Source organism: Bombus affinis, chromosome 2, assembly GCF_024516045.1.
Source record: "Bombus affinis isolate iyBomAffi1 chromosome 2, iyBomAffi1.2, whole genome shotgun sequence".
In the NCBI taxonomy this organism is placed as follows: Eukaryota; Metazoa; Arthropoda; class Insecta; order Hymenoptera; family Apidae; genus Bombus; species Bombus affinis.
Genome location: NC_066345.1, coordinates 17,006,371 through 17,031,102, shown reverse-complemented (window position 1 = coordinate 17,031,102; position 24,732 = coordinate 17,006,371). Strand labels below are relative to the sequence as shown.

The 24,732-nt window shown below is 40.5% G+C and overlaps 6 protein-coding genes across 18 annotated transcripts in view; 4 read left to right on the top strand and 2 right to left on the bottom strand.

The window, feature by feature from the left end:
• The first annotated feature begins 138 nt into the window (after positions 1-138).
• Positions 139-2,327, top strand: LOC126928812 (mitochondrial chaperone BCS1). Its single transcript, XM_050744648.1, has 7 exons — positions 139-487; positions 561-752; positions 915-1,054; positions 1,121-1,315; positions 1,380-1,613; positions 1,701-1,871; positions 1,946-2,327. Exons 1-7 carry the CDS (start codon positions 357-359, stop codon positions 2,158-2,160), a joined length of 1,278 nt encoding a protein of 425 aa, XP_050600605.1. The 5' UTR covers positions 139-356; the 3' UTR covers positions 2,161-2,327.
• On the bottom strand, positions 2,328-7,914 carry LOC126928792 (probable basic-leucine zipper transcription factor Q). 5 transcript variants are annotated; one of them, XM_050744569.1, is made up of 10 exons: positions 6,884-7,914; positions 6,374-6,819; positions 5,881-6,293; positions 5,535-5,803; positions 5,033-5,447; positions 4,485-4,964; positions 4,147-4,397; positions 3,739-3,992; positions 3,628-3,645; positions 2,328-3,546 (listed from the first exon to the last, which is right to left on the bottom strand). In XM_050744569.1, the coding sequence occupies exons 3-10, from the start codon at positions 5,992-5,994 to the stop codon at positions 3,332-3,334; spliced, it is 2,016 nt and encodes a 671-aa protein (XP_050600526.1). In that variant the 5' UTR covers positions 5,995-6,293; positions 6,374-6,819; positions 6,884-7,914; the 3' UTR covers positions 2,328-3,331. The 5 variants fall into 5 exon arrangements, with proteins under 5 accessions (XP_050600526.1, XP_050600525.1, XP_050600523.1 ...); XM_050744568.1 differs by having other exon boundaries at positions 2,328-3,645; positions 4,485-4,669; positions 4,739-4,964; XM_050744566.1 differs by having other exon boundaries at positions 2,328-3,645.
• Positions 7,915-8,087: 173 nt separating this feature from the next.
• On the top strand, positions 8,088-9,664 carry LOC126928836 (general odorant-binding protein 69a-like). Of its 3 annotated transcripts, none has more exons than XR_007716950.1 (6): positions 8,088-8,328; positions 8,615-8,702; positions 8,785-8,837; positions 8,946-9,102; positions 9,246-9,382; positions 9,468-9,502. XR_007716950.1 is itself a non-coding variant. In XM_050744686.1 (6 exons), the coding sequence occupies exons 1-6, from the start codon at positions 8,251-8,253 to the stop codon at positions 9,483-9,485; spliced, it is 447 nt and encodes a 148-aa protein (XP_050600643.1). In that variant the 5' UTR covers positions 8,089-8,250; the 3' UTR covers positions 9,486-9,664. The 3 variants fall into 3 exon arrangements, 2 of the variants coding, with proteins under 2 accessions (XP_050600643.1, XP_050600642.1); XM_050744686.1 differs by having other exon boundaries at positions 8,089-8,328; positions 8,946-9,090; positions 9,318-9,382; positions 9,468-9,664; XM_050744685.1 differs by having other exon boundaries at positions 8,093-8,328; positions 9,318-9,382; positions 9,468-9,664.
• Positions 8,223-24,732, bottom strand: part of LOC126928775 (uncharacterized) — a 34,295-nt gene continuing 17,785 nt past the window's right edge. For 2 of the 5 annotated variants that reach the window (XM_050744504.1, XM_050744503.1), the window contains exons 3-23: positions 23,940-24,485; positions 23,418-23,869; positions 22,656-23,339; positions 22,139-22,592; positions 21,109-22,031; positions 20,836-21,005; positions 20,559-20,767; positions 19,675-19,751; positions 16,297-16,396; positions 16,044-16,172; positions 15,770-15,936; positions 15,548-15,701; positions 15,050-15,455; positions 14,683-14,959; positions 14,426-14,607; positions 13,738-14,206; positions 13,445-13,637; positions 13,189-13,334; positions 12,995-13,118; positions 12,560-12,922; positions 8,223-12,427 (exon numbers count right to left, since the gene is read on the bottom strand). In XM_050744504.1, coding sequence (XP_050600461.1) covers positions 11,720-12,427; positions 12,560-12,922; positions 12,995-13,118; positions 13,189-13,334; positions 13,445-13,637; positions 13,738-14,206; positions 14,426-14,607; positions 14,683-14,959; positions 15,050-15,455; positions 15,548-15,701; positions 15,770-15,936; positions 16,044-16,172; positions 16,297-16,396; positions 19,675-19,751; positions 20,559-20,767; positions 20,836-21,005; positions 21,109-22,031; positions 22,139-22,592; positions 22,656-23,339; positions 23,418-23,869; positions 23,940-24,485 — 6,933 coding nt within the window. In that variant the 3' untranslated portion in view covers positions 8,223-11,719. The remainder of the gene's footprint in view (positions 12,428-12,559; positions 12,923-12,994; positions 13,119-13,188; positions 13,335-13,444; positions 13,638-13,737; positions 14,207-14,425; positions 14,608-14,682; positions 14,960-15,049; positions 15,456-15,547; positions 15,702-15,769; positions 15,937-16,043; positions 16,173-16,296; positions 16,397-19,674; positions 19,752-20,558; positions 20,768-20,835; positions 21,006-21,108; positions 22,032-22,138; positions 22,593-22,655; positions 23,340-23,417; positions 23,870-23,939; positions 24,486-24,732) is intronic. The other 3 variants (XM_050744508.1, XM_050744506.1, XM_050744507.1) reach the window with 3 other exon arrangements.
• LOC126928834 (general odorant-binding protein 99a-like) lies at positions 10,455-11,485 on the top strand. Of its 3 annotated transcripts, XM_050744683.1 has the most exons (6): positions 10,455-10,603; positions 10,683-10,758; positions 10,870-10,958; positions 11,049-11,151; positions 11,227-11,291; positions 11,355-11,485. In XM_050744683.1, the coding sequence occupies exons 1-6, from the start codon at positions 10,523-10,525 to the stop codon at positions 11,370-11,372; spliced, it is 432 nt and encodes a 143-aa protein (XP_050600640.1). In that variant the 5' UTR covers positions 10,455-10,522; the 3' UTR covers positions 11,373-11,485. The 3 variants fall into 3 exon arrangements, with proteins under 3 accessions (XP_050600640.1, XP_050600641.1, XP_050600639.1); XM_050744684.1 differs by lacking the exon at positions 11,227-11,291; XM_050744682.1 differs by having other exon boundaries at positions 11,049-11,291.
• Positions 16,725-18,032, top strand: LOC126928833 (CXXC motif containing zinc binding protein). Its single transcript, XM_050744681.1, has 2 exons — positions 16,725-16,996; positions 17,087-18,032. Exons 1-2 carry the CDS (start codon positions 16,982-16,984, stop codon positions 17,618-17,620), a joined length of 549 nt encoding a protein of 182 aa, XP_050600638.1. The 5' UTR covers positions 16,725-16,981; the 3' UTR covers positions 17,621-18,032.

Below are 24,732 nucleotides of genomic sequence, written 5' to 3'. Positions count from 1 at the left end.
TGAATCATTTTCAAAAATATATTACTTGCAAACTTTTAATCTAGGACTATTGATGTGCTTCTGAAAGAAATCTATAAATTTCCTAGATTCTTTTGTGCAACCTAAACCAAAAAATATTTTTTCTCTCTCTTATGATTTTGTATAGTATTCAAATTGTACGAGAATAGGTCGAGAACTTGTTTTATAGTTAGACGACTTTAAATGTTATGCAAATGAAAAGTAATATTGTATGTTATGAAAAACAGTTAAACGTTACTGATACTGATATCATAAGAAGGATTGGTACATATGAAGCAGTGTAATAGAAACAATTTAATACTGTTACTGCCTTTAAGAAAGAAACAAATAATTGCATTATGACGATAATAGATTACGTGCAAACTTTATCCGATAATCCATATTTCGGAGCTGGTTTTGGTCTATTTGGGTTAGGTGCCGGAGCAGCGATGTTACGAAAAGGAATGCAAGCTGGAATGATACTATTTAGGTATTATTTCCATCCAAATTGTATGTTATCTGTCATTCAATAACATATGATGTTGAATTTTTTTCAAACGTAGGCGACATTATATGATCACTTTAGAAGTTCCATGCCGTGATAAAAGCTACCAATGGCTTTTACAATGGATTACACACAAAGGTGCAAAAGAAACACAACATCTGTCAGTTGAAACAAGTTTCGAGCAAAGAGAAACAGGTCACATAAAAACTAGATATGATTTCATACCAAGTATTGGAACACATTTTATTAGGTTAGAAATAACTGTACTTACCACTGCAATATTTCATTTTGCAATGACAAGTATGATACATTGTAATAATGGCTAAAATTACAGTAATAGTTAAATGTTTTCATAATTGTATTACATATTTGGATTTAATGTAAGTTATTTGTTTAATGTTCAAATAAATAGATATGAAGGGAATTGGATAAGGGTAGATCGAACTAGAGAACAACAATCATTAGATATACAAATGGGTATACCATGGGAAACGGTACAACTTACAGCCTTAGGAAGAGATAAAAATATCTATTTTAATATTTTAGAAGAGGGTAAGAGGCTAGCTTACTATGCCAGGATTGTTAAAAAATTATAGAATAACAAATATTTATTTGTAGCCAGACAGATGGCATTAAAGGAGTATGAAGGCAAAACGATAATGTATACCGCAATGGGAAGTGAATGGAGACAATTCGGACATCCCAGAAAACGAAGACCACTAAATTCGGTTATTTTAGATATTGGGGTTGCAGAAAGAATAATAAACGATTGTCGTGAATTTATGACAAATCCTGCATGGTATAGTGATCGTGGTATGTAAATAACAGTACGGGGAAACGTCGCACAAAGTACAAAACACGTTTACCGATGATGTAGGAATTCCGTATCGGCGAGGGTACTTATTATATGGCCCTCCGGGTTGCGGGAAATCGTCGTTTATTACTGCGTTAGCTGGTGAATTAGAACTGGGCATTTGTGTTTTAAACTTATCAGAGCGAGGTTTAACGGATGATAGATTAAATCATTTACTAGCGGTAGCCCCGCAACAAACCATTATTCTTTTGGAAGATATTGATGCCGCATTTGCTAGCCGAGAAGAAAGCAAAGAAAGTAGGTAGCAAATCTCAAGCAAATTCATAAAATTGTACATAGTCTTTTACATTAAAGCATTACCGACTTCCGCATATTTTGTTACAGTGAAAGCTGCGTATGATGGCTTGAATAGAGTTACATTTAGTGGTTTATTAAATTGTTTGGACGGCGTTGCTTCTACGGAAGCAAGAATTCTATTTATGACGACCAATTACTTAGAAAGATTGGATCCTGCGTTAGTTAGGCCTGGTAGAGTAGATGTAAAAGAGTATATAGGTACTATATTTTTAAACGATAAAACATGGATCGAATTTTTATGGTACTTAATCAGTGGTACTCTGTGGTTTCAGGTTGGTGTAGCGCAAAACAAGTGGAACAGATGTTTTTGAGATTTTATAGGGATATTGACGACAGAGCAAATAAACTTGCTAAACAGTTCACAGAAACTGTAATATCGCAAAACAAACAAGTTAGCCCAGCGCAAATCCAAGGATTCTTTATGTTTTATAAAAACAATCCTGATGATGTATTAAAAAATGTTTCACACATATGGGAACTTACGTGATAAATCGTATTATTAAGTAATGTAGAACATCATTTTGCACGACAAATTCGTACAGTGACACGTTGAATAGTCATAAGAAATATGCATGTGAGGATAAAAAAAGTATACAGTTTAAAACATTGTAAATACGAAAGTAACAATACCAATAATAATAATAGTGATACAAATTTTCTACTTTTACAGTCATTTATTTCACGTATTTCATTACCACATTGTGAATGACGATTCAAAGATAAAATACATTGTATAGCAAAATAAACATTGTATAACTTTCCTTTTATTTTTATCAATATATCTGTTTAATTACGACCATATGCGCAATATATTTACACAATACTGACGTGTTTTTTTTCATGTTGACTTAAATTGATTCAATTAGTTCCATTCAACATGAAAATTCTTTAGATCGATGGAATTGATAGTGGTAATAATAATGATTGATAAGTAATAATTTCTAATACCTAATTTTTAATAATAAGTAATAACTTCAAATTTAAGGAAAATATTTTATAAAAGTTTATACTTCGAGTAGAATAACATTGTTTTTTCATATACGAATTTCATCAAAACTTATTTTCCATGTAAAGGATGGATGTCGATTACATTGCTATGCGTTAAAAGTGGACATTTAAAGGTCTTCGTTTCACAATATCGATTCGGCACAAAAAAGTTTTTCATCATTTTACGATATTGCATTTATAATTATATAAATGATACGTCCAATCTTAAAAGCAATATAAAGAAAATAATCTTTTCTCCATAAATCTCATATTCTGTTCGGCATCTACCACTAACAATTAAATTAATTACCTCTAACGAATTAACTCATATATTTATGAGAATGTGTAAAAGATTAATTATAATCGATTAAAATTTTACATACTATTTCAATTTTTACAGACCGTTAGTTACTCGATAATATTTATTTGAGGCTTTTATTCCAAATTTTAGCAATCGCAAAAATACTGAAATATTTCCACGAATGCGACTTACGATTCACAAATTAGCTTCACGTTACTATCATAAATAGTATAAATGTAAAGCTAATGTAATAATTTGAGTTTTTGAATCGATTGTTATACGATGTGATGAAAAGTTAAAAAATTTGGAACAATATGTTATAAAAGTGATTTGGAAGTTTATGATTTAATGTTATTCGTGTAATCGATGATTAGAAACTCCAAATGTACGGTTCATAATTTAAAGGATCTGGTTGTTCCATGTGTCCTGTGTGACTGTTACTTCCAACCATACACGATGGATAGGCAACTCCGGTATTTCCTTGACCCGATACGGGTGTCACAATTGCTGGTGCTAATCGACAGTCAGGCCTTTGTTGCATCATAGAATTGATTGGTTGTATCGATTGAGATGCTGGCGGTGGACCTGCTGGCGGATGCGATTGAGATTGAACAATTGTAGAAGGAGGTGTGGAAATATTATGAATAGGTTGTATTATATTAGAACCTGAAACATAGTTTGCCACTAAAAAGTGGTTTTTCAAAGTTATCAATTAGTTTTGATCACACGTACAAAAGTATTACATTATGGTATTATATTAAGGAATGTTGATCTTACTTGTTCCAGGATTATGGAATGATAAAGTAGTAGTTTGTTCCGACATTATGTTTGCAGGTGGTGAAACCATCTTTACTGGAACCGCTTCGGGTTTTCTTTTTCTAGTAGATAATCGTTTCTGTGTGTTGTTTGATGCTTGATCGCGTTTTTTATTATTGCTTGACTTTTTCTTCTTCTCGCCCGGTAGTTTTGGCTTATTTGGTCGATTTCCACTTGGTTGCCAAAGGTGTACAGTATGTACAGCATTTCCTTCTCTAAAATAGTTGACCATTGCTTGATACGGATAAATATGTATATATATATGTATGTATATGACGTGTGTACTAAAGGATAATCTTTCCTTTGTTTCTCTTTTCTTCTTTTTTTTTTTTACTTTCCTCTTTTTGGTTTCTTAATTAACATACTAACCCCTGTTTCTTTCCAAGCTTCCAACTGTGTATACCGGCTTTATGCAGCCTTTCCCTGATTGTATCAACGCTACATTTTAAACCCAAAGCAGGTGCAACATGTTTAGCTGCAGTCAGCGGTTGCTGAGTAGCCATAGCAACAATGGCTTCGTCTTGTTCTTTAGTAGTGATTCGTCGACGACCCTTTCTTTCTTTAGTTTGTACGTTGCCTTCTTTATGCCAACGTTCTAACCATCTTTTAACGGTACGTTCCTATTTAATAACGAGCATTGCGTATACGACTACCACGAGATGATTGTAATTATGTGAATCCATCAAGACGAATATGTTCCTTCTTACCGATCTGTCGATTGCAAGCGCGATAGATAACGTGGATAAACCAGCTTCGGACATGCCGATCATACGATTTCGAATTTCAACGCTGGTTTCCAATGTCCCTTTTGCTTTCCCGCCTTTTTTTTTCCTTTTCTGTAGTTGATTTCTCGTGCTACCTTCTTCCGATGAAACTTTATCCTGATTAGATTCTATGCTAGAAGACTGATTATTATCTTGAGAACCACGAGTATTAGAATTATCAGAAACTAAATTCGTACTGGTTTGTGGACTAGTTAACTGAGAATGTAAGTGATCACGATGCTGTTGTTGTTGCTGCTGAATTTCTGCTTGAAGTTGCCCTTGTTGTTGATCAAGATTATGAGTCTGATCCGTGATGGTTTGTTGTACTTGTTGGATATGGTGTTGCCGTTCCTGTTGTGCATGCAACTCTTGGAGCTGTTGAGAGGAAACTACTTGTTCGTGAGATATTGAATTTTGTTGACCCTAATGTTTGGGAAAAGAAATGATATATCGAACGAGTGTTTATATAAGGACAAGCAGGTTATACAAACCTGTGGATAATGATGACTTCCTTGTACTAAATCTAGAGGCCAATTCTGAGAGATATTCAGACCAGGATGCTGATAAATAGGTTGCGTTTCTTGAGTTAAACTCAGAGTATTGCCAAAATCTGTCTGAGGGTGTAAAGATTGAGGCGGTGCTTGTATTTCATTGGCTTGCGCCTGCGAAGCACTTTGTTGTTGATATATAAATGCCTGTTGTTCGTTAGAAGACTTTACGCTCTCCGTTGGTGCTCCATCTCCAACATAAACATCTTTGGCTCTAATTTTCCTTAGCGGATTTCTCTTTTTAGCTATACTGGCATTCTTTTCATTCTTATTAGGATCTCTGGAAGACTTTTTTTTCCCTAATTGCGTTCCAGTAGGTCTCCATACAGGTTGTTGTATAGCAACACCATCCGTATCGCTGCGAATGGAAAGGCACAATCGAATGGCGTAAATAGAATAGGGTATTAACATTTAAAAAGTAGCAGATAACATCGAAAAAACTAACCCGAGTGGGATTCTTTGCATGTATTTTCGCGAAGGACTCCAATTATGAATTCCAGCTTTATGTAACCTTTCGCGTATAGTATCGACAGAACAAGTAAGTCCTAAAGCGGGAAGTACAGCTTTTGCTGCCGTTATCGGTGTCTGTGTGGCTAGTCGAACAATTGCTTCATCTTGTTCCGCTGTTGTTGCCCTCTTACGTCCGCATCGTTCTCGAGTTTCCACCGTGCCTTCTTTGTCGAATCTGTTTAACCATCTCTTTACCGTACGTTGCTAAAACGATAAAACACAATATACATAATATCGTATGTTTCATCGAAAGTAATATGCAGTCTTTGAAAACTACGTACCGAACAATTTACAGCAGCTGCGATTTCTCGCAGGCCTAAACCTGCTTCATACATTCCTACCATTCGATTTCTTAATTCCGGCGTTGTTTCATGCACTCCTCTCGTTTTTCCCATTTTGTTTCAAGTTAGCGAATCGTTTCATCCAGAACAAGCGACAAGAGTGTCGCAAAAAATTTTAAATTTTACGCGAAAAGTGACGTAAGAATAGGATGGATCACGTGACAATGGCAGTGCTCGATCAGAAAGTTTTCCGAAATTTTAATTAGGTTCCTGCGATATCCTTTTCGTTTGTCGCGCGATCTTCAAATTTCGAAAACTTCCACATCGTATCATTCGTACTTCGTGATTGAAGTTCTGCTACGAACGTATTTTAAAAAGCATTGTTTCTTTCTTGTCTTCGACATGGTATCGTGCTAGAAACGGATCGAAATGTTGGCGTCGACGGAATGCAATTGGAACGTTCAACGAACTCGACTTCATTCGATAAATTTACCTTGATTATCTTCTTCCATTTGAGATCATTCATTCAGTGTTGCAGATCATCGACGACACTTTATATTTTCACTCTCGATATCCGTTGTATACCTCGTTTTGGCCGAAATGCAGTCGCTCGAAGAAAACGCTGTAGTCAATACAACTTCAGCTGTACAGTCTGTCGAGATTCGTTTGTCCTTGTTTTGTCTTTCGCGATTCCAAATTCGTCGAAGCATCGCTGTTTAAAAACCTCTTCTCTTTGAGGAAATATTTGAAATGCGACACAGCAAAATCACGTAATGACCGCTATTTAGGCTTTGAAATGTTTTCAATTTAGGAACTGAAACAAACGTGCGTTAGAATGCGTCAATATTAATTCGGTCAGACTGTACTGTGTATGTCATCGACCGCCAACAGCTCGTCGGAATCGTTTCATCCGTGGAAAATCGAGCAAATTTCATCCGCCTGAAAGATTTCCAAATAAACGGACACCCGAAGGAAGATCTCTTGCAAATCTAATCAAATTTACCTGTTATTCTATCAAAAAAGAACGGCTTATATTCCGTCAATACTATATCAGCTGACTGTATATCCGCGACCAGCGGGAAAGATACAATCGTTAAAAAGGTTATGTTAAATGAGAAAATTGATCACGCGACAAACACGACATTTCGACGGACATTGAGTTAACGATCATTGTGCAAATTTCGTAGAATGACCTCGTTCTTTCGATGACTAATATATGTGTATATATATATGTATATATATGTATATGTATCAGTATTACTACGACTTGCGTTCGGCCAAGTCAATGGTCAATAATTTTAAAAGGCGACTGTACTCGAGGCAACGTTACTGAGGATTCGTTCGGCTATATTCGCCTACCTTCGCCGGAATTGTATTGACCCACGAAATGCTTCCCTTGCTTATTTGACGCGTGATTCGCGCGCTGAATAAATACGTTAGGTGTACGTTTATTCGTATTTTGGCGCGAACATTTTAGAAAATCTTTCTCGTTCTTTTCCTTTGTTTTCGTCGATGTTAAGGTAATTTGTCAAAAATACGCGATTGCGAATCAAAAATCAGAACGCACGATCTTATAACTGCCTATCGATTGTACAATTCCAATTTCGTTGTTGCGAGTGGGCTTAGAAATAAAATTAAAGACGAAAACTTTATCGGCAATGAATCAAACAAATAAAGTTCTGGGGTAAAGAGCTGAACGAACACGATGCGTTTTCGTTTGTTGGTATTTGGTTCTCGTTCGACGGTAGTTGCGAATAAGCTTCGTTCTTTTGCAATTTGTAAACGACGAATGAATAGGAACGAAACGAGTCATTTGAATCGGTTGGATGTGTTAGAGATAAGAGGAATTACATAGGGTCAGATCGCAAAATGGTAATATCCGCCAATCAAATCTGCATTTATGCGTACACCCTGGCCTATATATGTAGAATCGAAAGGTTCGTTCACCCGTGTGCCTTTCGACTTTGAAGAGACGGTTTAATCGTCGATTCGGAAAATAGTTTAACAAGATAATCGATGCGATGATCGAAGGCAAGTTAGGCAGAGACACGATCCATTTTGTCACCTATCAACGGAACGAGGGATATAATCGAACGAGCGTACAGCGTGGACTAAATTTCGCAGCGAAGGTGGCGACATGAGATTTCGTGGTGGAGAGATCTCCCCCTTGTTCGGTCGATCCATCGCCGTCGACCGTAGACGTTCAGTCGCGCCCTCGCGCTCACCGACATCGCTAATCGTCGTCACTCTTTCTCGCCCTCCGAACGTAACATCGGGTCGTCCAGACCACGTTATTTCATTCGCGATTAGCTTCGATTGGAAATCAGTCGTTCCAAGATCTCTTTCCGACTTATATCGTTCCGATATCAGATGCAAATCATGAATTACACGGTATTGTTGAGCTTGTTGATCGTCTGTTGGATTCGGTTGCCAGTTGTTCGTTGTGGGGTACGTGATGCGTCATATCGCGTTTAAAATATTCTCTTTTCATCTTGTTCTTCGCAGTCGATCTGTTCGATCTATTCGACGTTTGTTTTTACTTGTGAAATTCGAAAGAAGTGGGAAGAGCGATGCGCGCGCGGTCGTAGTGGCGATCGCGCGCGCATCGAGCTTTGGCTAAGGATATTCATGCGAGGAAAGGAAAAAGAAACGGATAGATCTATAGATAGACAGTAATTATTTCGATCTGATTCGAACTCGAGAGGATTAACGATAAGAAAAATATGTTTCATAGACGCGACCGAGTTTCGTTTCGGACGAAATGATCGCAACAGCAGCTAGCGTGGTGAATGCTTGTCAAACGCAAACAGGGGTGGCGACAGGTAGGTCCGTCGAGTAGCGATCGAATGACGTATCGTTTAATTAATAAATAAATTAATCTAATTTGGTCGTTGTCTGTTTCAGTGGATATAGAGGCAGTGAGGAATGGTCAGTGGCCCGAAACACGTCAATTGAAGGTAATAATACATTGGTAAAGTTGGCAAGTCGGTGTGTCGCGGTATGTCCGCGGTTTTGGGCAACTTATTCAGCGGAAAAGAAAGAAGCGCTCTCTCTTTGGTTCGCAGTGTTACATGTACTGTTTGTGGGAACAATTCGGGCTAGTCGATGACAAGAGAGAACTCAGCTTGAACGGCATGCTCACGTTTTTCCAAAGAATACCAGCTTACAGGGCAGAGGTACAGAAAGCGATCAGCGAGTGCAAGGGGATCGGTAAATATTTGGGTATCTATATTTTATTTGTTATATTTTTCGTCTTAACGATCGATCGAGCATTTTTGAAACCTCTCTTTCCTGTTCCTTCCTTCATTATCGGTACATTCATTTCCCAAAACCATCGCTTATGTGAAAAAACAACACTCGACCAGTCTTATCTCCATGGCATACGATTAATCGGATGCTGCACGGTCATTTCGGTCGTTAATCGATCGTTCTTTTAGCTAAAGGTGACAATTGCGAGTACGCGTACAGGTTTAACAAATGTTACGCGGAATCATCTCCGCGGGTGAGTACATAATTCCGATTCAACGAACGATAGTTTCGTTTATCGTTTTGATCTTGTCAGCGACTTGTTTGCGCCTGTGTTTCAGACGTACTATCTGTTTTAACCGAGTGTCATTCGAATCGAAGAAGAGACGAGATCGGAAGGAAGCGATGCAACTATCTCATCGAACGAATCAAAGCTGGGCTTGAATCGCGTTTCGCCTTATCACGTAACAGAATTGTTACCCGTTCAAACGAGTAGACGGCTTTCTGTACGAAATGTTAATAAAAGAAAGAGACATTAGTCTTTCGCGTTACTTTTGTCTTACAGTTTCCACCGCATCAACGTTTCCGACTCTATTCCCTATCCGTCCGCCTCGGTCATATATCGCTGAAAGGCGTCGGGACGATACGAAACTGGTGTGATCGTTCAAACTATCCAGTTGATCGCGACTTCCGATGCTCGGATGATCCAATTGCCAATTGAGGTCGCGATTAAACGTGCGCGATACGAATGAAAGGAATGGCCTGCGAACGAAATACGCTTCGTCCGAATAACGCGTATCGTCGTGACGCATTTTCTTTGTCGAATCGAAACGACATCCGATAATCTTGCAATCCGTAAGACGTTGCCTAGCCAACATGCATCGTTTCCCTTATATAGAAAACGGTCGGTTTGTTCGTGCAATCCCGAGGTCTATTCGTTGGATAGCAGGAAGTGATTAAAGTGGCTAGGAACATGCTCGACTGCACGAAATTCGAACATTAATTGAACGTTTTGCGTTAGCCTGTATTTTACTGTCCGTTGGCTACGAGTTCGATAATTGTGCCTTTGTCGCAATTTACACGCCTGTATTTACGCTAAATGTCTATTGTTGTCGGGGCTTAACTTCTCCTTTAGCTTTTAGACGCTATCATTAGATAAACATCGGATGAAGAAGGTGGCGTGTTCGTTTGCCGAGTAAAATCAAATAATTGTATGGCGTATGAATATGAAATTACGACAACCGATCCTTTTAGCCGGCTGAAGCGAAAAGTGGACGTCTATAAATGGTACGAATTCGTAGCACCGGTACAGAGTTGACTCTGGTGTTTTCGACGTTCCTGACGTGCCTGGTCGAATTTGTAATATTTTCATCGACGGCAACGAATTACCGGAGAAATGAGAGCCGCGGCAGTTTGGATGTCTTTGATTTGTCTTCTAACGCTGCGATTCGTTTTCGTCCACGGAGGTACCATATCCGTAAGTATCGTAACAGGTATCTGGATTCGCTATCTCTTTACATTCTTAATGGAAATAACCCGAATGTTCTACGAACAAGTCGGATCCCGACGACTTCAGGAGAATGACATCCGTACATAGAAAGAAGTGTATCGTCGAAAGTAAGACGACGCTTGGTAAGTTGGCGAAATGCGCAGCGACACTTTCCACAGATTCTTTTTTTCTTTTTTTCTTTTTCTCTTCGTTTCTTTGCGTCGTTTAAATCTAACAACGACTTCCTTTTACAGAGGCCATCGAAGCTACGGAATACGGAGAATTTCCTGACGATGAGAATCTGAAATGTTACTTTAAATGCGTTCTGGAAAAGTTCAACATGGTAAAGTTCGATGTTGATGCATTGTATTTCTTAACTAAACAATAATATCGCGTTTCCTATAAAAGAGTGTTGTCGTTTTGCATAGTGCAGATGGACAAGAATGGTAAAATAAGATACAACATACTGAAACAAGTAATTCCAAATGTTTACAAAGAAATAGGTCATGAAATGATCGATAGTTGCAAGGACGTCGGTAAGTACTCCATCGATTGTATCGACCGCGAGTTTATCTGTTATAAATCTACTATTTTGATAATTATTTCTTTAGACGCAGAAGATAAATGCGAAAAAACTTTCATGTTCATGAAATGCATGTACAACGTCAATCCTATAGTAAGTACGGCAAGATAGCGCGAGTTATTTTTATGAAAAAGCTTTCTATCTTTTGTTTTCTAGGCGTTTATTGCTCCGTGATCAACCATAGAAGTACCATGTTATCATCTGGACAATCGATATTGTACCGAAACGTAACAAAGTAAAGTTATGTTTATTATATCAGCATAATAAAAATATAATTATCTATGAGAGTGACATATATACTTTAGAGACGCAGTAACGAACATTTCATCTTGAAAGTCAACGCGAAGTATTCCGATAAAGCGGTATTCGCTAAATCGATCCACGTACATAATGTACACAGTACATATAGAATGTAACGAGATCGATTATCGATCGACAAGAGATCGTATCGCGTTCGCGAGCGCGTTAATCGTCGTAACGCTACTGAAAATATCGCGAAACAATCGAAAAATCGATGATAATTACACCTTGCGTGGTTTCGTTTTCCTTTTGTTAATATTCATTATTTGTTCGACTATGATATCGTCCGCTCTGGGATCGATAGGAACAGCTTGTATCGGGCTTCTCGAAATCGGCGCCGGTTTTGGCCACCTTTCGATTAAAGCGTTCAGCCACAACCATAATTTTTCTCGATTGAAAAACGCCACTGCGATAAACATGATAAAAGGTAACGCGACCACGGACGTTTGATTCATATCGCTATGATCGATCTTACGTTCCGCGTTGAATGTTAATTTTACATACTTGAACGATGAATTCGCCTCGAAATAAAATGGTACGCTTCTATACTTGTGTAACGCATGAGACAACGAAGATTCTAATTGTACAAAGTACTTTTTACCGTCTGCCTGCAACGGAGGCAAATGGACCAGGAAACCAGCATTGTAAGCGCTACCGACCTTACCCAACTGCTGAGTATTTAATCTTGACGTGTGTATCGGTGAATCGGGAGTATCTTCTCTGCATAGTTTTACTTTCAATGTACGATAGTGTTCCGGTTGCACAGACAGGACGTGTACCGAGACATCGGTACGCGCTATAGGGTGAAACGCAACCAATCGAAGACCTCGAATGTCCGACGAAGTTTGTATCGACGTTGAGATGGGACTAGTACGTTGAATGTGCGCGTTAACTTCGGCGTTCGGTTTCAGACGGAATGTGTAGGTACACTGTATGAAAGAAAAGACGACAAATTGCTTTCAAAGTTGTTGTTGAAACGCTTTTGAAAGGACGAATCCCTTGATCGAGACGAAAACGTAAAAAACGAATAAATCTAAATGACAAGCAGAGATTTCGCTTACCGCTGGCTGAAGCCCCCGGATTCGAAAGCTACCGTTCTCCTCCGTGGTCGCTTCTTCTTGAAGGTTATCACAGTCTCCTTGTCCTTGAACTTCGACTAGCAACCCGGCTTCGGGTTCACCGTTTAGCGACGTCACGGAACCGTACGCGCTAAACGCGACCTTTTTCCCGTATAGATTTATCTTTACCGTGGCACCTTCAACGACTTTGATCATTTTCGATGGAGGATCGAAACGGTATTCCTTCATCATGGGTCTCAAATAGTATTCGCCAGGGGACAAAGAATTGAAGATTAATTTCCCATTCTCGCCGGTAATGCTGTTCTTTCGATAACTTTGTTCACCAGACAATGACAGCAGGACACCCTATATATCGCAATAATCAAATCCAACTCCATAATTTGCTATAGAGTTTAATCGCCCCGGACTCGTACGTACCTGTAGAGAAACATTGTCAGCTTGATCGGAAACCTGTACTATGATTTCAGCCAATTTGTGAGCTGCGAATACTCCGTTGGAATCAGGCCCAGTGATCACAAATCCTTCTTTCTCCGCGGTAACGCTGATAAACAAACAGCGAAGAATTATAAACGAATGAAATAGAAAAAAGATATGGAATGACGCGCGCGTACCTGTATTCTACTTTCCCATCCAAAAGACCAACACTGTACGTTCCATCTTCTTGCGTGTCCAGAGTGTGTATAGGTACAGCTTTGTCATTACCAAATATTTTCACGGTAACTCCTTCCAGTGGTGGATTGATTCTACCAGCAATTATCTGTACGATACGCAGCAAGGTGTAAAAAATGATAACACGTACCCCGATCGTAGCGAGGAATTTGAGCGAAACGCATTTAAGCACTTTAAGCGAACAATTATAGCACTCACCTTCCCTAAGTCGCCCACAAACGTAGCAATATCGTCTTGACAATCGTTCACACCTAATACCTTCAGTGATGTCGGACTGAATAGAAGGATATTTGACAACGGTGTTATTGTATAAACGTTATCTGTTTTTGCCTTAAATTCGAATTCATATTTATACAAATCTTCGTGACGCGTTGATTTCAATGGACCAAGCCTGTGTAATAGAAATGGCACAAACATTGAATGTGTCGCGTCAAATGTGAAATATGAAGATACAATAAAGTTGTATAAAAATACGGTACGTGTTCGCTTACATTATAACCTCACCCGTTGCATTCTCGATTTTTACTTTAATTCCATCTAATGCGGTTCGACTTAAAATGCTTCCTATGTGACTATGCTCCGTCGAATGTAATAAAATAGGCGAAACAGTGTTCGTATTCCATGTGTGAGACGATTTCTCATAAACGTGACAACTCTTTGGCGTAAATGTATACATTCCAGGTTCTGATATGCAATGCTTCGTGCTTCCTTTGTTCAGAGCTAACGTTAATTTTTTCAATTCACCTGCTTTCGAATATTCAACCGTGGTGTCGTGAGAAGATATAAAAGTAGCAGAAAATCCAGTTTGTTCGAAGGGCGGTAATTCAGATCGTTCTGAAGTTACAGAAATTCTATAGCTGGGATTCGCCCAACAAAAAATATCATTGTCTATTAACACCTCGTAATGGCCGGGTAATACGTCCGTAAATTGGTATTGGCCAGCTGCATGATCAAAGGAAACTTTACAGACAAAACGGTAGTATCGAATGGATCAATTGCCCGATATGACCACGACAATAAGAACGCGTTGTAATTAATTGTTCTATAGTGTCCTGTATCATTGAAGTATGAAATAAAATTTATTTTTTTTATTTCAACGCATGCTTATTGTCGCAGAATTTCCAAAAGCATGAGATCAACCATCAGATACGAAAGGTATAAAGTAAAATAAAATCTAACCTTTTGTTTGAATTGTTTTTATCGTGACACCGTCCAGTACCTTCAACGTTACGGATGCCTGACTGCAATCGGTTTGTGGTAAACACTTTACCGTTCCTGTTAACGTAGCTTTTAATTGTAAGAAGTTAATGTTGCCCACCGGTCGGGACGACACGTAGATGGTTTGTTGCAATGGGAAAAATCTGAAAACGCATCAATGTCAAGAGATGTCGAGAAAGTTGAATAAAATTGCAAAAAGCCAACGACAATGAACTTACTGTAGACCTTTAGCTCTCTCTTCCGCACTTACAATAACGCTTAATTGATACGTATCAGGAGTGAGATAGGTGGAAAATTCACCTGTTATTGTATCTATTCCAATTTCTTTGGTAAACGTGGTAGCCGTATTCTGGATGGAAACTTTTCGATGATCTAAACCTCCCTCTGCCGATAAAGAAACTTTGCCACGAACTTTGTACGCTACTGGTATCAAAACGGGAAGTTCCGGAGAATTGGGAGAGATCTTGACCGATTTGTCATTGAACAGTAGGTCCTCTGAGCGTTATAGGAAGTGAAACGCAAGATAAATAACTGAAATTCGCATTTTCCGCAGAAAGACAATAATTGAGCTTAAACTTGACGTACCGCTTTCAGCTTTCAGAATATATTGACCGGCTTTTATATTATCCAATACATATTTTCCGTGTTCATTCGTTATAGCGATTTGCTTTTGAGAAAGTAAAACTTTCGCTCCTGGTAAAGGATCTCCGTTGATAGCGGTACGGACGATACCATTTACCGTAAAGCCGGTAACTTTAAATCCTTGACGTAATAGGACGCTGCTGTGATTCACTTTGAACGATAATTCAGGCGGTTGAACATCAAATTTAGTTTGAGCACCGATATAATACGGAACAAGTTTATATTCGCCAGGTGATAAACTTGGAAACATGAATTTACCACTTTTATCCGATACAACGTGACAAAGTGGCTTTCTAGATTCGAGATCTTTACTTATAGGTGTCGTTGCGCAATTCCTAGCTACACCGTTCTAAGCAAACGCAAGACAAATAGATCAGATTTTGTTAATTTTGCAAGGTGTATAGGAAAAATATCAGAAAGAAAAATATAAGAAACTCTTACTCCAAACAATACAAATGTTACGCCACTAACTGCTTCTTCTTCGCTGATAACTCGACCGCTCACATCGTATCCATAAATTACCAGACTACCATCGGGAAGTTCTGTGTTGCCTTCTCGTACCGTTACTTTCACAGTATCTACTTTCAACATCCATCTAAAGAATAAAGTAACGCAATGTGACATGTCTCGTAACACAATTAAGTCAAACCTGATGATACTCACGTGGGATGGGACGCAACAAGTACATATTGTCCAGGTTGTATGGGGGTAAAATAAAATATACCACCTTCCATGGTAACCGTTGTACCAACAGGAACTTGCTTGTTGCTTTCTTTATACAATGATACTGTAACACCTTTAGGACCAGAATCCGATCCTAAACTGGTAACCTAAACCGTTTTATATTTCTTAATAGTATTGCCAATAACTCATAGAATAATTTTTATCACTCCATATATATCAGATTTTGTATAAAACGTAAACATGGATAGTTTACCCTGCCTGTGATACCAAAACCTTTAAAGGTAAAATTGATATCTTTGCCTTCACTGCAGGCATCCGTAGTTCCATCTACGACCAATAAAATTTCTGTAGGTTCGAAACTCCATCCCCTAGGTGGATCCACCTAAATATATATAAACAGAAAATTAATATTCAAAACTAGATACAATGGCTTTAATTAATTTCTTTAATTAATATACATTAAACAACAGGTTATTATGAAGTTTTCTAATATTGTTTCTTATTACCTTCAAAACGTATTCCCCTTTATCGTATAAAGGAAGGAAATAATATCCATTGTTAGGGGCACACTCTGTGGAATCTTTGAGGCTACCAGATTTTGTATATCTAAATAGATTGAAAGTTTAAGTCATTATCTATCGTAATTTGCGTTGTAATTTGATTTGGTTAGGAACTGCTCCATAAACTACTCACAATTTTATTTGTACTTTAGCAAAATCGATATCGGCATGACTTTTCAAAAATCCACCACAACCTAAAATATCTTCTGCATTAGAATATGTTGTTAGAATATAAAAACAAACTGCAGAAAGAAAAGTTGTTCGTCTCATGCTTATTTCTTTTGTCCGCTATTCATAAATATCCAGGTTACGAACAACGTGACCACTGCAACGATTTTGTATGAGACCTGATTAGAGCATTGCCAAAGCACTGACTCGTGTAATAAATGTACATCGAATAAATGTACGATTATAGATGAAAAACTAAATTGTAGACTACCTGTTAAATCATTTTCTACATTACCAACGGGTATTGTACTCATGCGCACATACACGATTCAAATTCTACTTTAACTATTTACTATACGTTTATAATACTTCGTTTAAAAGTAGCTCTCGATTGATAGTATAGTATAAAACGAGACAATTTGTGCAGAAGTGTCCATGTGCTGTTATTTGTGCAATTAATTGTATGGAGAGAAATATCGTTTGTACATTTACGAATCATTCGTTTGTAACATAACCTCAATAAGGTTATATTATTTTAACAAATATACATATACATATAATAATATAGGAAACATCAAGAACTGTCGTAAAACGGAGAGAGTTAGATCTTATCAGAATGGTAAAGATAGCATTTCAGATAAAAGCTACGTTAGAAAATATAGAGGAACTGAAACCATCGGGAACAGAATTTAGATGGTACCTCAAATTTACTTGCTGTAATTGTGGCGAAGTATCAGAAAAATGGAATTATGTATCTTTGAGCGAGTCCATTCCAAGCCAAAGAGGAAACTCAGTGAATCACTTTGCGAGCAAATGCAAACTTTGTTCTCGCGAAAATTCCATGAGCATCTTGGAGGACTCCGTCAAATCGTTTCTCGCGAACGATCAGGAGAAATTCCAAACGATAGCGATATTCGATTGTCGAGGCCTCGAACCTAGTGATTTCTCAGCAAGAGAGGGATGGATTGCTAAAGCCGTAAACGATGGAAAAGTATTTACAGATGTAGATTTAAGCGAAGGAGAGTGGGCTGATTATTGCGACAAGATCAAAGAACCTGTTGGAATTTATGAAATAGAACATAGATTTGAAAGAATGAAATAACAAGTTTTAAGTGCTTGTTACTGCAATCAATTCACACATAATGGGATACTCTACGAAAAATAGAAATACTTTGAATTCAATATAAATTTTACAAAAGTAGTCTTTTTCTTGTCTGCTCATCTTTTCACTACTAAGCCGATACTCTACTTTAATCGTATTCTGTTAAACAATTTGTTTCAATGTACATACATGTGTAATCTGCGCGCGTATTGTGCATACATATATTTAAATATTTATCTAGAGACATTCAAAGATGCCTATATCGATTTGAAATTTGTAATTTTCTAATCTAGATAATAAAAAGCTATTTGTTTGTTGTCATTGAAAACGTAGAATATGATTTACACGTTCTTGCACATTCATGTATACACAAATCTACTATAATGTAATAAATACATATTTGTAACATGAACAGGATAGATATTTACTATTGCTACTACTAAGCTAGGCAAAGAAAAAGTAAGACGGTCTACCGTAGTTAGCGACATCGTTAAATCGTGTAGGAAAGAAAACCAAGGTAAACGAATGCACATTTCCAACGACGTAATATAATTTATTCATAATCATATAAAAAAAGACCATTTAATCTCGTAAATGGTTTAGTACAGAGGAAATTTGCAACAATAATTTTATAACTCTTCCAAGTTGATTGAAAATTGCCGATTATACCCTGCACCTGAATAACCGGGTGACTAGCATTGCGCGTTAGCAGGGGGGAGGTTGAAAATTTTATTCGTTAACCAATCAACAAGCCATAGAAGAGTTTGAACAAGACTAGTCAGCTATGCGATTAGAACTCGTTCTTTAGCGCGTACTTACCTTCGGAATGTTTCGGTCTACTTAATTAGTTAAGGTAATGAAAACCATAAAGACGATGACGATGATGATACTGCTAAACGATAATAATAGTACTAGTAATAGCAACGATAATGACGAATGACGATGATGGTGATAATAGTAATATAAAGTCGTCATACTAAACAACAATATTCAGTTAGGAAATTTTTGTAGTGACGTATCGGCATAAACTCGACATACCACGTTCACGCTAATTCAGACCGGAACGAGCTTCTCCGCGTAAGAAAATTATAGTCACGATAATAATGACAATGATGATAATAACGATGATGACGATGTTGATGATGGCAATGATGATAACAATATTCGTTTACTTGTATAAAGTAAAAATAAAGTAGAAATTAAATCTTCTCGAACGAGAAAGTAAACATATATACATATATGTGTGTATATGTATACGAGTGTATAGATACACACGTATCGGGTATAAAAGTTGCGAATGAATTGACCTGAGCCAACCGTGATTCACTGTGAAATTAATAGGTATTTCACGTGTTACGGCGTTAACTTTAAAACTGGCTAAGAAAGTTGCAATCACAGTTCCCAACGAAACGGGCAAATAAATCACAAGAGAGGATCAAGAAAAAAAAAAAAAACGATATTACGACATTGTATAGTCGATAACTGGCTAACTAGCTAGCGTACTAGTATTCGCTACCACTATTGTTCTCTAACATCTTTTACTATGGTCTCTAGCACATCTAACACAAACATAAATATTGTGCGCGTATTATGAACTGTCGTCTCTTACCGAGAGAGAACTCGAAACGTATATGTAAATCACAAAGAAACAATTGTCATCGAACGCTTAAGTCTAAAGATATAATATGTCGATAACGCTATCAGTCTATTCTCACAAAAATATCACCGTGACTGAAAGTATTTTTCGTCTATTAGACCGTCAGAGTTGAATATCATCGACGTCGAACCAGCGAAGGAGAATTACATTTTACGTAACGAATCGAACGAAGGAAGAATCGAACTGATCGTCGACGGTAAGAATTCGATTCTGACGATCTTGGAAGATCTCTCGACGATTTCTCCACGCGAATCAATATCATTTTTCTACGAAACTCAGAAGAAAACATTCTAGTAGTAGCTTTCTAATATTATGAACGTCTATATAGCATATGATGCTATTATCAACTAAACGATTCTATACTACCGTGCTAGATTATTATCTTTGGTATACTAACGGGAAATGTTTGTTCCGACCGAGCGACGGAATCGACGACAACTTTGCTCCTAGTCCGTTGTTACTTTGACAGTTTATCTTCGGAAGTAGCAAGTATGAAGTAGAAATAGGAACATTACGAGTTAATATATGTATATGTACGAGAAAATTGGGATACCGGCGCATGCTGTCGACGCGAGAATTAATCTACGAATAGGCCCGTGAAAGTACGCGAATCGTTTGCGATCGTTAAGTTAAAAGACAAATCGAAAAAAAAAAAAAAAATAAAAAAGTAAGAGACGAAGAAAAGGAAAGCGCGGATAAAAAAGCAAATCGCGATAAGAGGAAATTCATCGTAAGAACGGCAAATTGAAAAAGATATTTCCCGGTTTCGTTCCAGTGGATGCGATTCTTCCTGAAACGACTCGAAGGGATCACGTACAGTCGCGGCGGCGTAATCATTTTTAACACGTCGAGCAAAAAACGCGAGAACAATGCCCAGAAAATATTTCATATTCTTAATTTTGACTCCCTTACCGTGTAAACAGACAGAAAAATAGATCGATTCCCTTCTAAACGAATAGATAGATAGAAATTCGGCTAGATCGTGTCGATCATCGTCGTTTCACGGTGATTCGACGCGTTTCGTGAGCATCACATGTTATAATTCGGCAGAACGTTACACGAAGAAGAGCGTAACCGCGTGTCGCGCTTAAGTTGTTCGTCGCGGATCGTCGCTCGATGATCTTCGATGCGCGAATCGTCGTCGCCGCCGTCGTTGTCGTCGTCGTGATTGTTCCACAGCGACATGACCGGCCGGATTCGCCGATCGCGAGCCAATTCTACGAGGAGATGTCGATTCTTTTCGATTTCGCGATCGGTTCAGGGCAATCGATCGGTCATTACCGGTTCCAAACACGTCTGCTTCAAAGTGGCGGACTGATCCTCGAGACTTCTCTTCAGGCCCTCGATCGTTTGCATCAGCATTTGCCTTCGCAGTCGGGACAATTGATGCTGGAAGATCTGCGAATCCTGAGCGTTTACGGACGCGTTTGCGGCCAACCGTTCTTGCCGAAGCCTAGCCACTTTTTCTTTCAGAGATCTCCTCGAATCATCTGTGAACGACAGCGGTAGCGTAGACAGTTGTCTATACTTGTCACGACTTATCGTATGAGCTGCTTACCGGTATCGTCGGTGGCGGTATCCCCGTCCGAATTTCTCAACGTGATATGCTCCCCTAGAGTTTTTTGTATCCTGCCATAGGTAGCACTGCCTGCGTACACTTTCCTTTTGACCGGCTCGCTTTGCGGACAATAGGAGGATCCTTCTTTTATGGGTCCCATATCGACTGACCTGCAAAGATAAAAAAGAGCATTCTCTAAGACTGGTGCCTCTAACAAAATCGGCGGATACGGGGAAATGTGGGTGTCAAGGATGTAGCTTTCGACACGCTAACCTGAAAGTCATTAGAGGTGCTCGCCTCCTGATGTCGCATCTTTCCTCCGAGTCCGAGGAACTCGACGTTACTCCCTCCTCCTTGGTTACGGCGTTGAGCGACGATCTCGAGGTGCGAAGTTCTCTTCGACTTATTCCGGGGAAAGAATCTGTGTGCGATAAAAAGGTGCAACGAGGCCTGTTGACGAGGTAAGGGGAAGTTTGAGAGCGCGTGGCGCACTGATCCGAACCGATGATACCGTTGCAATTGAACATTGTCACTGCCGATGGTGAATTGGTCGTGGACGCCGTCGCCATTCTCGCGTTCACTCGCCGTCCATCGTAATCATCGAGATCCTGATTCTCGTAAACCCTCGGCCGAGAGCAACGAAGCATACTTTTATCAGGTGACTGCCGTTGGCTCACCGTCGCCGTCGCCTTTCTTCTCGAAACGAGAGGGGAGTCGATGGAGCATTTGATCGAGCTCGATTGGAACGTGGCTGTTGTCGTACCGGGCATCGGCGGGGAAACGTTTCGCTCGACGAATCGTCGCATCGGGGAACACGGTTGAACGAACTGCTGCCTCTTGGGACTGGTATGCTCGAGATCCTTGATGCTGCCACTCTGCAATTCCGGCTGCGAGTTCCTACTCTTGGAGAGGGCAAGTTCGATATTCAGTTCTGTATTTTTGATGAGTTCGACCCGTTTGTTCGTGAGTCCGTTGTGAAACTTTCGGGAGGGCGATGGTACGATGGGTAGGCTGGTTTGATTCTTTTGCATGTTCACCAAAATGTTCTCTGCCTCGAGGATCAATTCTCGATACTTTTTGTCCGCTTCCTTATCGGCCTCGATCAGAGCGATCTCGGAGGCGAACGTCGTCATATAGGTGTTGTTGTCGGTGGTAGTTAGCCGCCGCCTGACGAGGTTTCCGTTCACGTAGCTCACCTGCAGATCGAAAGAAAAAAAAAGAGGACCGATATATCGGTATAATCGGTATACGTAGCATAGGCCGATATACGTAGATAGGTAGAAATTAGAGCGCGCGCGCGTACCGAATTGGAACGTCTCTTGACGACATCGAGATCACCGGTGACGAGCCGGCCGGCAGACGATCGTTCGTCGGTCGATCGGAGCGGTGACAAATTTTTGTTCACGTCGCAATTTTGTTTCTTGCGACGCAAACAAATCGGTGTACCACCGACGCTTCTACTACCCTGATTGAAGCCCGAGTTTTTAAGCAGCATTCTCTCGACCAGCACGCGGTTCAAGTTTGCCGCTGTTTCTTCGTCATCGTCGTTGTTGTCGTCGTCGTCGCCGTTACGGTCGTTATTGCGACCAATGATTCCTCCCATTACGCCGGTATTCGGATCGCGTTTGTCGAAATTCGGTTTCCTGCGCTGCGAGCATCTCTTTTTCCGTTTTTCGCTCGACTGCTGCTTCTCGTCTGTCGGTTGCTTCTTGTGTCGCGCTGTTTGCTTCTTCGCGGTATTCTTCGCGCTGATCGTTCTGCGAACAGAGGCGCGACGCGTTTCATCGCCGACAGGAAATAGAATTTGCGCATGCACGTACCTCTGAAGCATGGCCGCCGCGGCCGCCGTCGCCGCGTCGTCCCTGTTCCTCCGCTTCATCAACGACTCTCGCAGTCTGCTGCTCCGCCGTGCGAGTTCGCCGGCGAACGCGAAATAAGTACAGTGTCCGGTGTTAGTGAAACGTCCGGTGCAATCGAGATTGTCGAGATCGAGGAACGAACCGTTGTCGATATAGTCGAAGTCATCGTTGCCGAGAGGATCGTTTTCATCGGCACCGTCTCTAACGGCGTCCAGATCGGACAGAGATTCGATGTAGTCCTCGCAATCGGTCGGATCGCTGTCGGACAAGATGTCCGTCTCTTTCTCGTAAACGTAACTTTCGTCGAATTTGCCCATCATCTCGTTCAAGGTGATGTCGTCCTCGGATGACCTGGCGCTTCGCGTGATCGATGACGCGGACGAACCGTTTCTATTACCGTTTCCGTTTCCATTTTCCTTCTCATTGCCGTTCCTATTTCCGTCCTCGTTGTCGTTGCTGCTACTACCGCCGGTACCGTTGCTACCGGCAACGCTGCTTACGTTGCTACCGCCGTCGCTGCTGCTGCTGCTGTTGGTGCTACTGCCGCTACTGGTGCTGCTACTGCTGCTGTTGCGTCTTTGCACGGATAAAGCTATCTTTGGCCGAATCTCCATGCCAGATGCTATTCTCCAATTTTGATTTATCCTACGAGAAAGATTTGCATTGGAATAAAGATTTGGATCGGCGGAATTCGAGAGGCAAAGAAAACTCTGATATACTAACGGACTCCTTCCGGCGCTCAGACTCTCCTGTTTCAATTCTCTTCTGGCTCGTCCTACTCGCGCGCTGCTCGCGTTTACGTCACTCGCGCTCCCAGACGATTCCGTGAGCTTCAGGCCAGAACCACTGCTGGTATCGTCGATATTCAACCTCGATTTGAAGCCGGTGGTGGTACTCGAGCCGGAAGAGTTGGCCGACAGCCACGGATTCGTCCGGATTCGCGAGCGTTCGCGCGGCGATTGAACGGTCGGTGAGAGCAATGGCGGCGGTATGGAGGAAGGCGGCGGTGGCTCGGTCAAATTGCTCCTCGAAGATTCCGCTGAGAAGGATTCCTCAGTCCGCCTCTCCTTCGGTAGCGCCGATCGCTGCACCGAAAGATCCTCTTCAGGAAGACGATCGCCGATCTGTTTGGCAAAGCGAATCGCGTCACTTTGCAACGACTGTCGAGTCGATATCTAAAAGGACGAAGACGCGAGTCTGTTCCTCTCCGTTGAATCTGTCCCGCGTGACGTTCGGGATACGTACCTTACTCGTCCTTCCGTACTCGTTGGATCGAACGACGTCTTTCCCCAACTTGTCCATCGTCACGGTTGCCGTAGAGAACATCGTGACACAGCCAGAAACGGAAGGTTCGACGTTGCCCTCGAACCTTCCATGTCTGCTGCGTGCTGAGAGCAAAGAAGCGCAGGCGACCGGAAAATCCGACGAATCGCTCGGTTTCTTCGGTCTGCCGTTGTTATTGTTGTTGTTGTTCTTGCTGCTACTGTTGTTGTTGTTGTTGTTGTTACTGTAGTTGCCTGTGGCTGTGCCGGCATTGGCGTTGGCGTTACTCTGAAAGTAATGGGTGCCGGTCCTGATGTTGATGTAATATTCCGGTGGATAACTGGTTCCGGGCGAGGTACCGTCCGTCGAGTATCCGGTGCTGTAGGCGCTTTCCGGAGAAGAGAGGTTGACGCTGCCGGTGCCCGCCGATGTACCAGAGGACGCGGTCACGGTACCGCACCGATTACCATCCTCTCCGTGCAATCGAATTTCGTCCACGTTTCTCGACGGCGAATCTACCGGATGAACCTGCGAATCCAGACGATCTAAAATATAGGAGGGCCAGAAGATCGCGCGAAAGGCTGATATGGAAGAAAGTTGTGCGGTGGAAGCGGCCTGGTAAAGCGAAAGAATCGACTCCCGAGTACGACCGGTGTACGGTCCAATTGGATAGCAGTTGGCTGCTAGAGGAAAGCGAGAGTCGACGGAGGCAGAAGGTGAGAGAAAGAGAGAGTGCGATGCCGTTGCCGTCTCTTCGCTCGTTTGCTCCGCGATT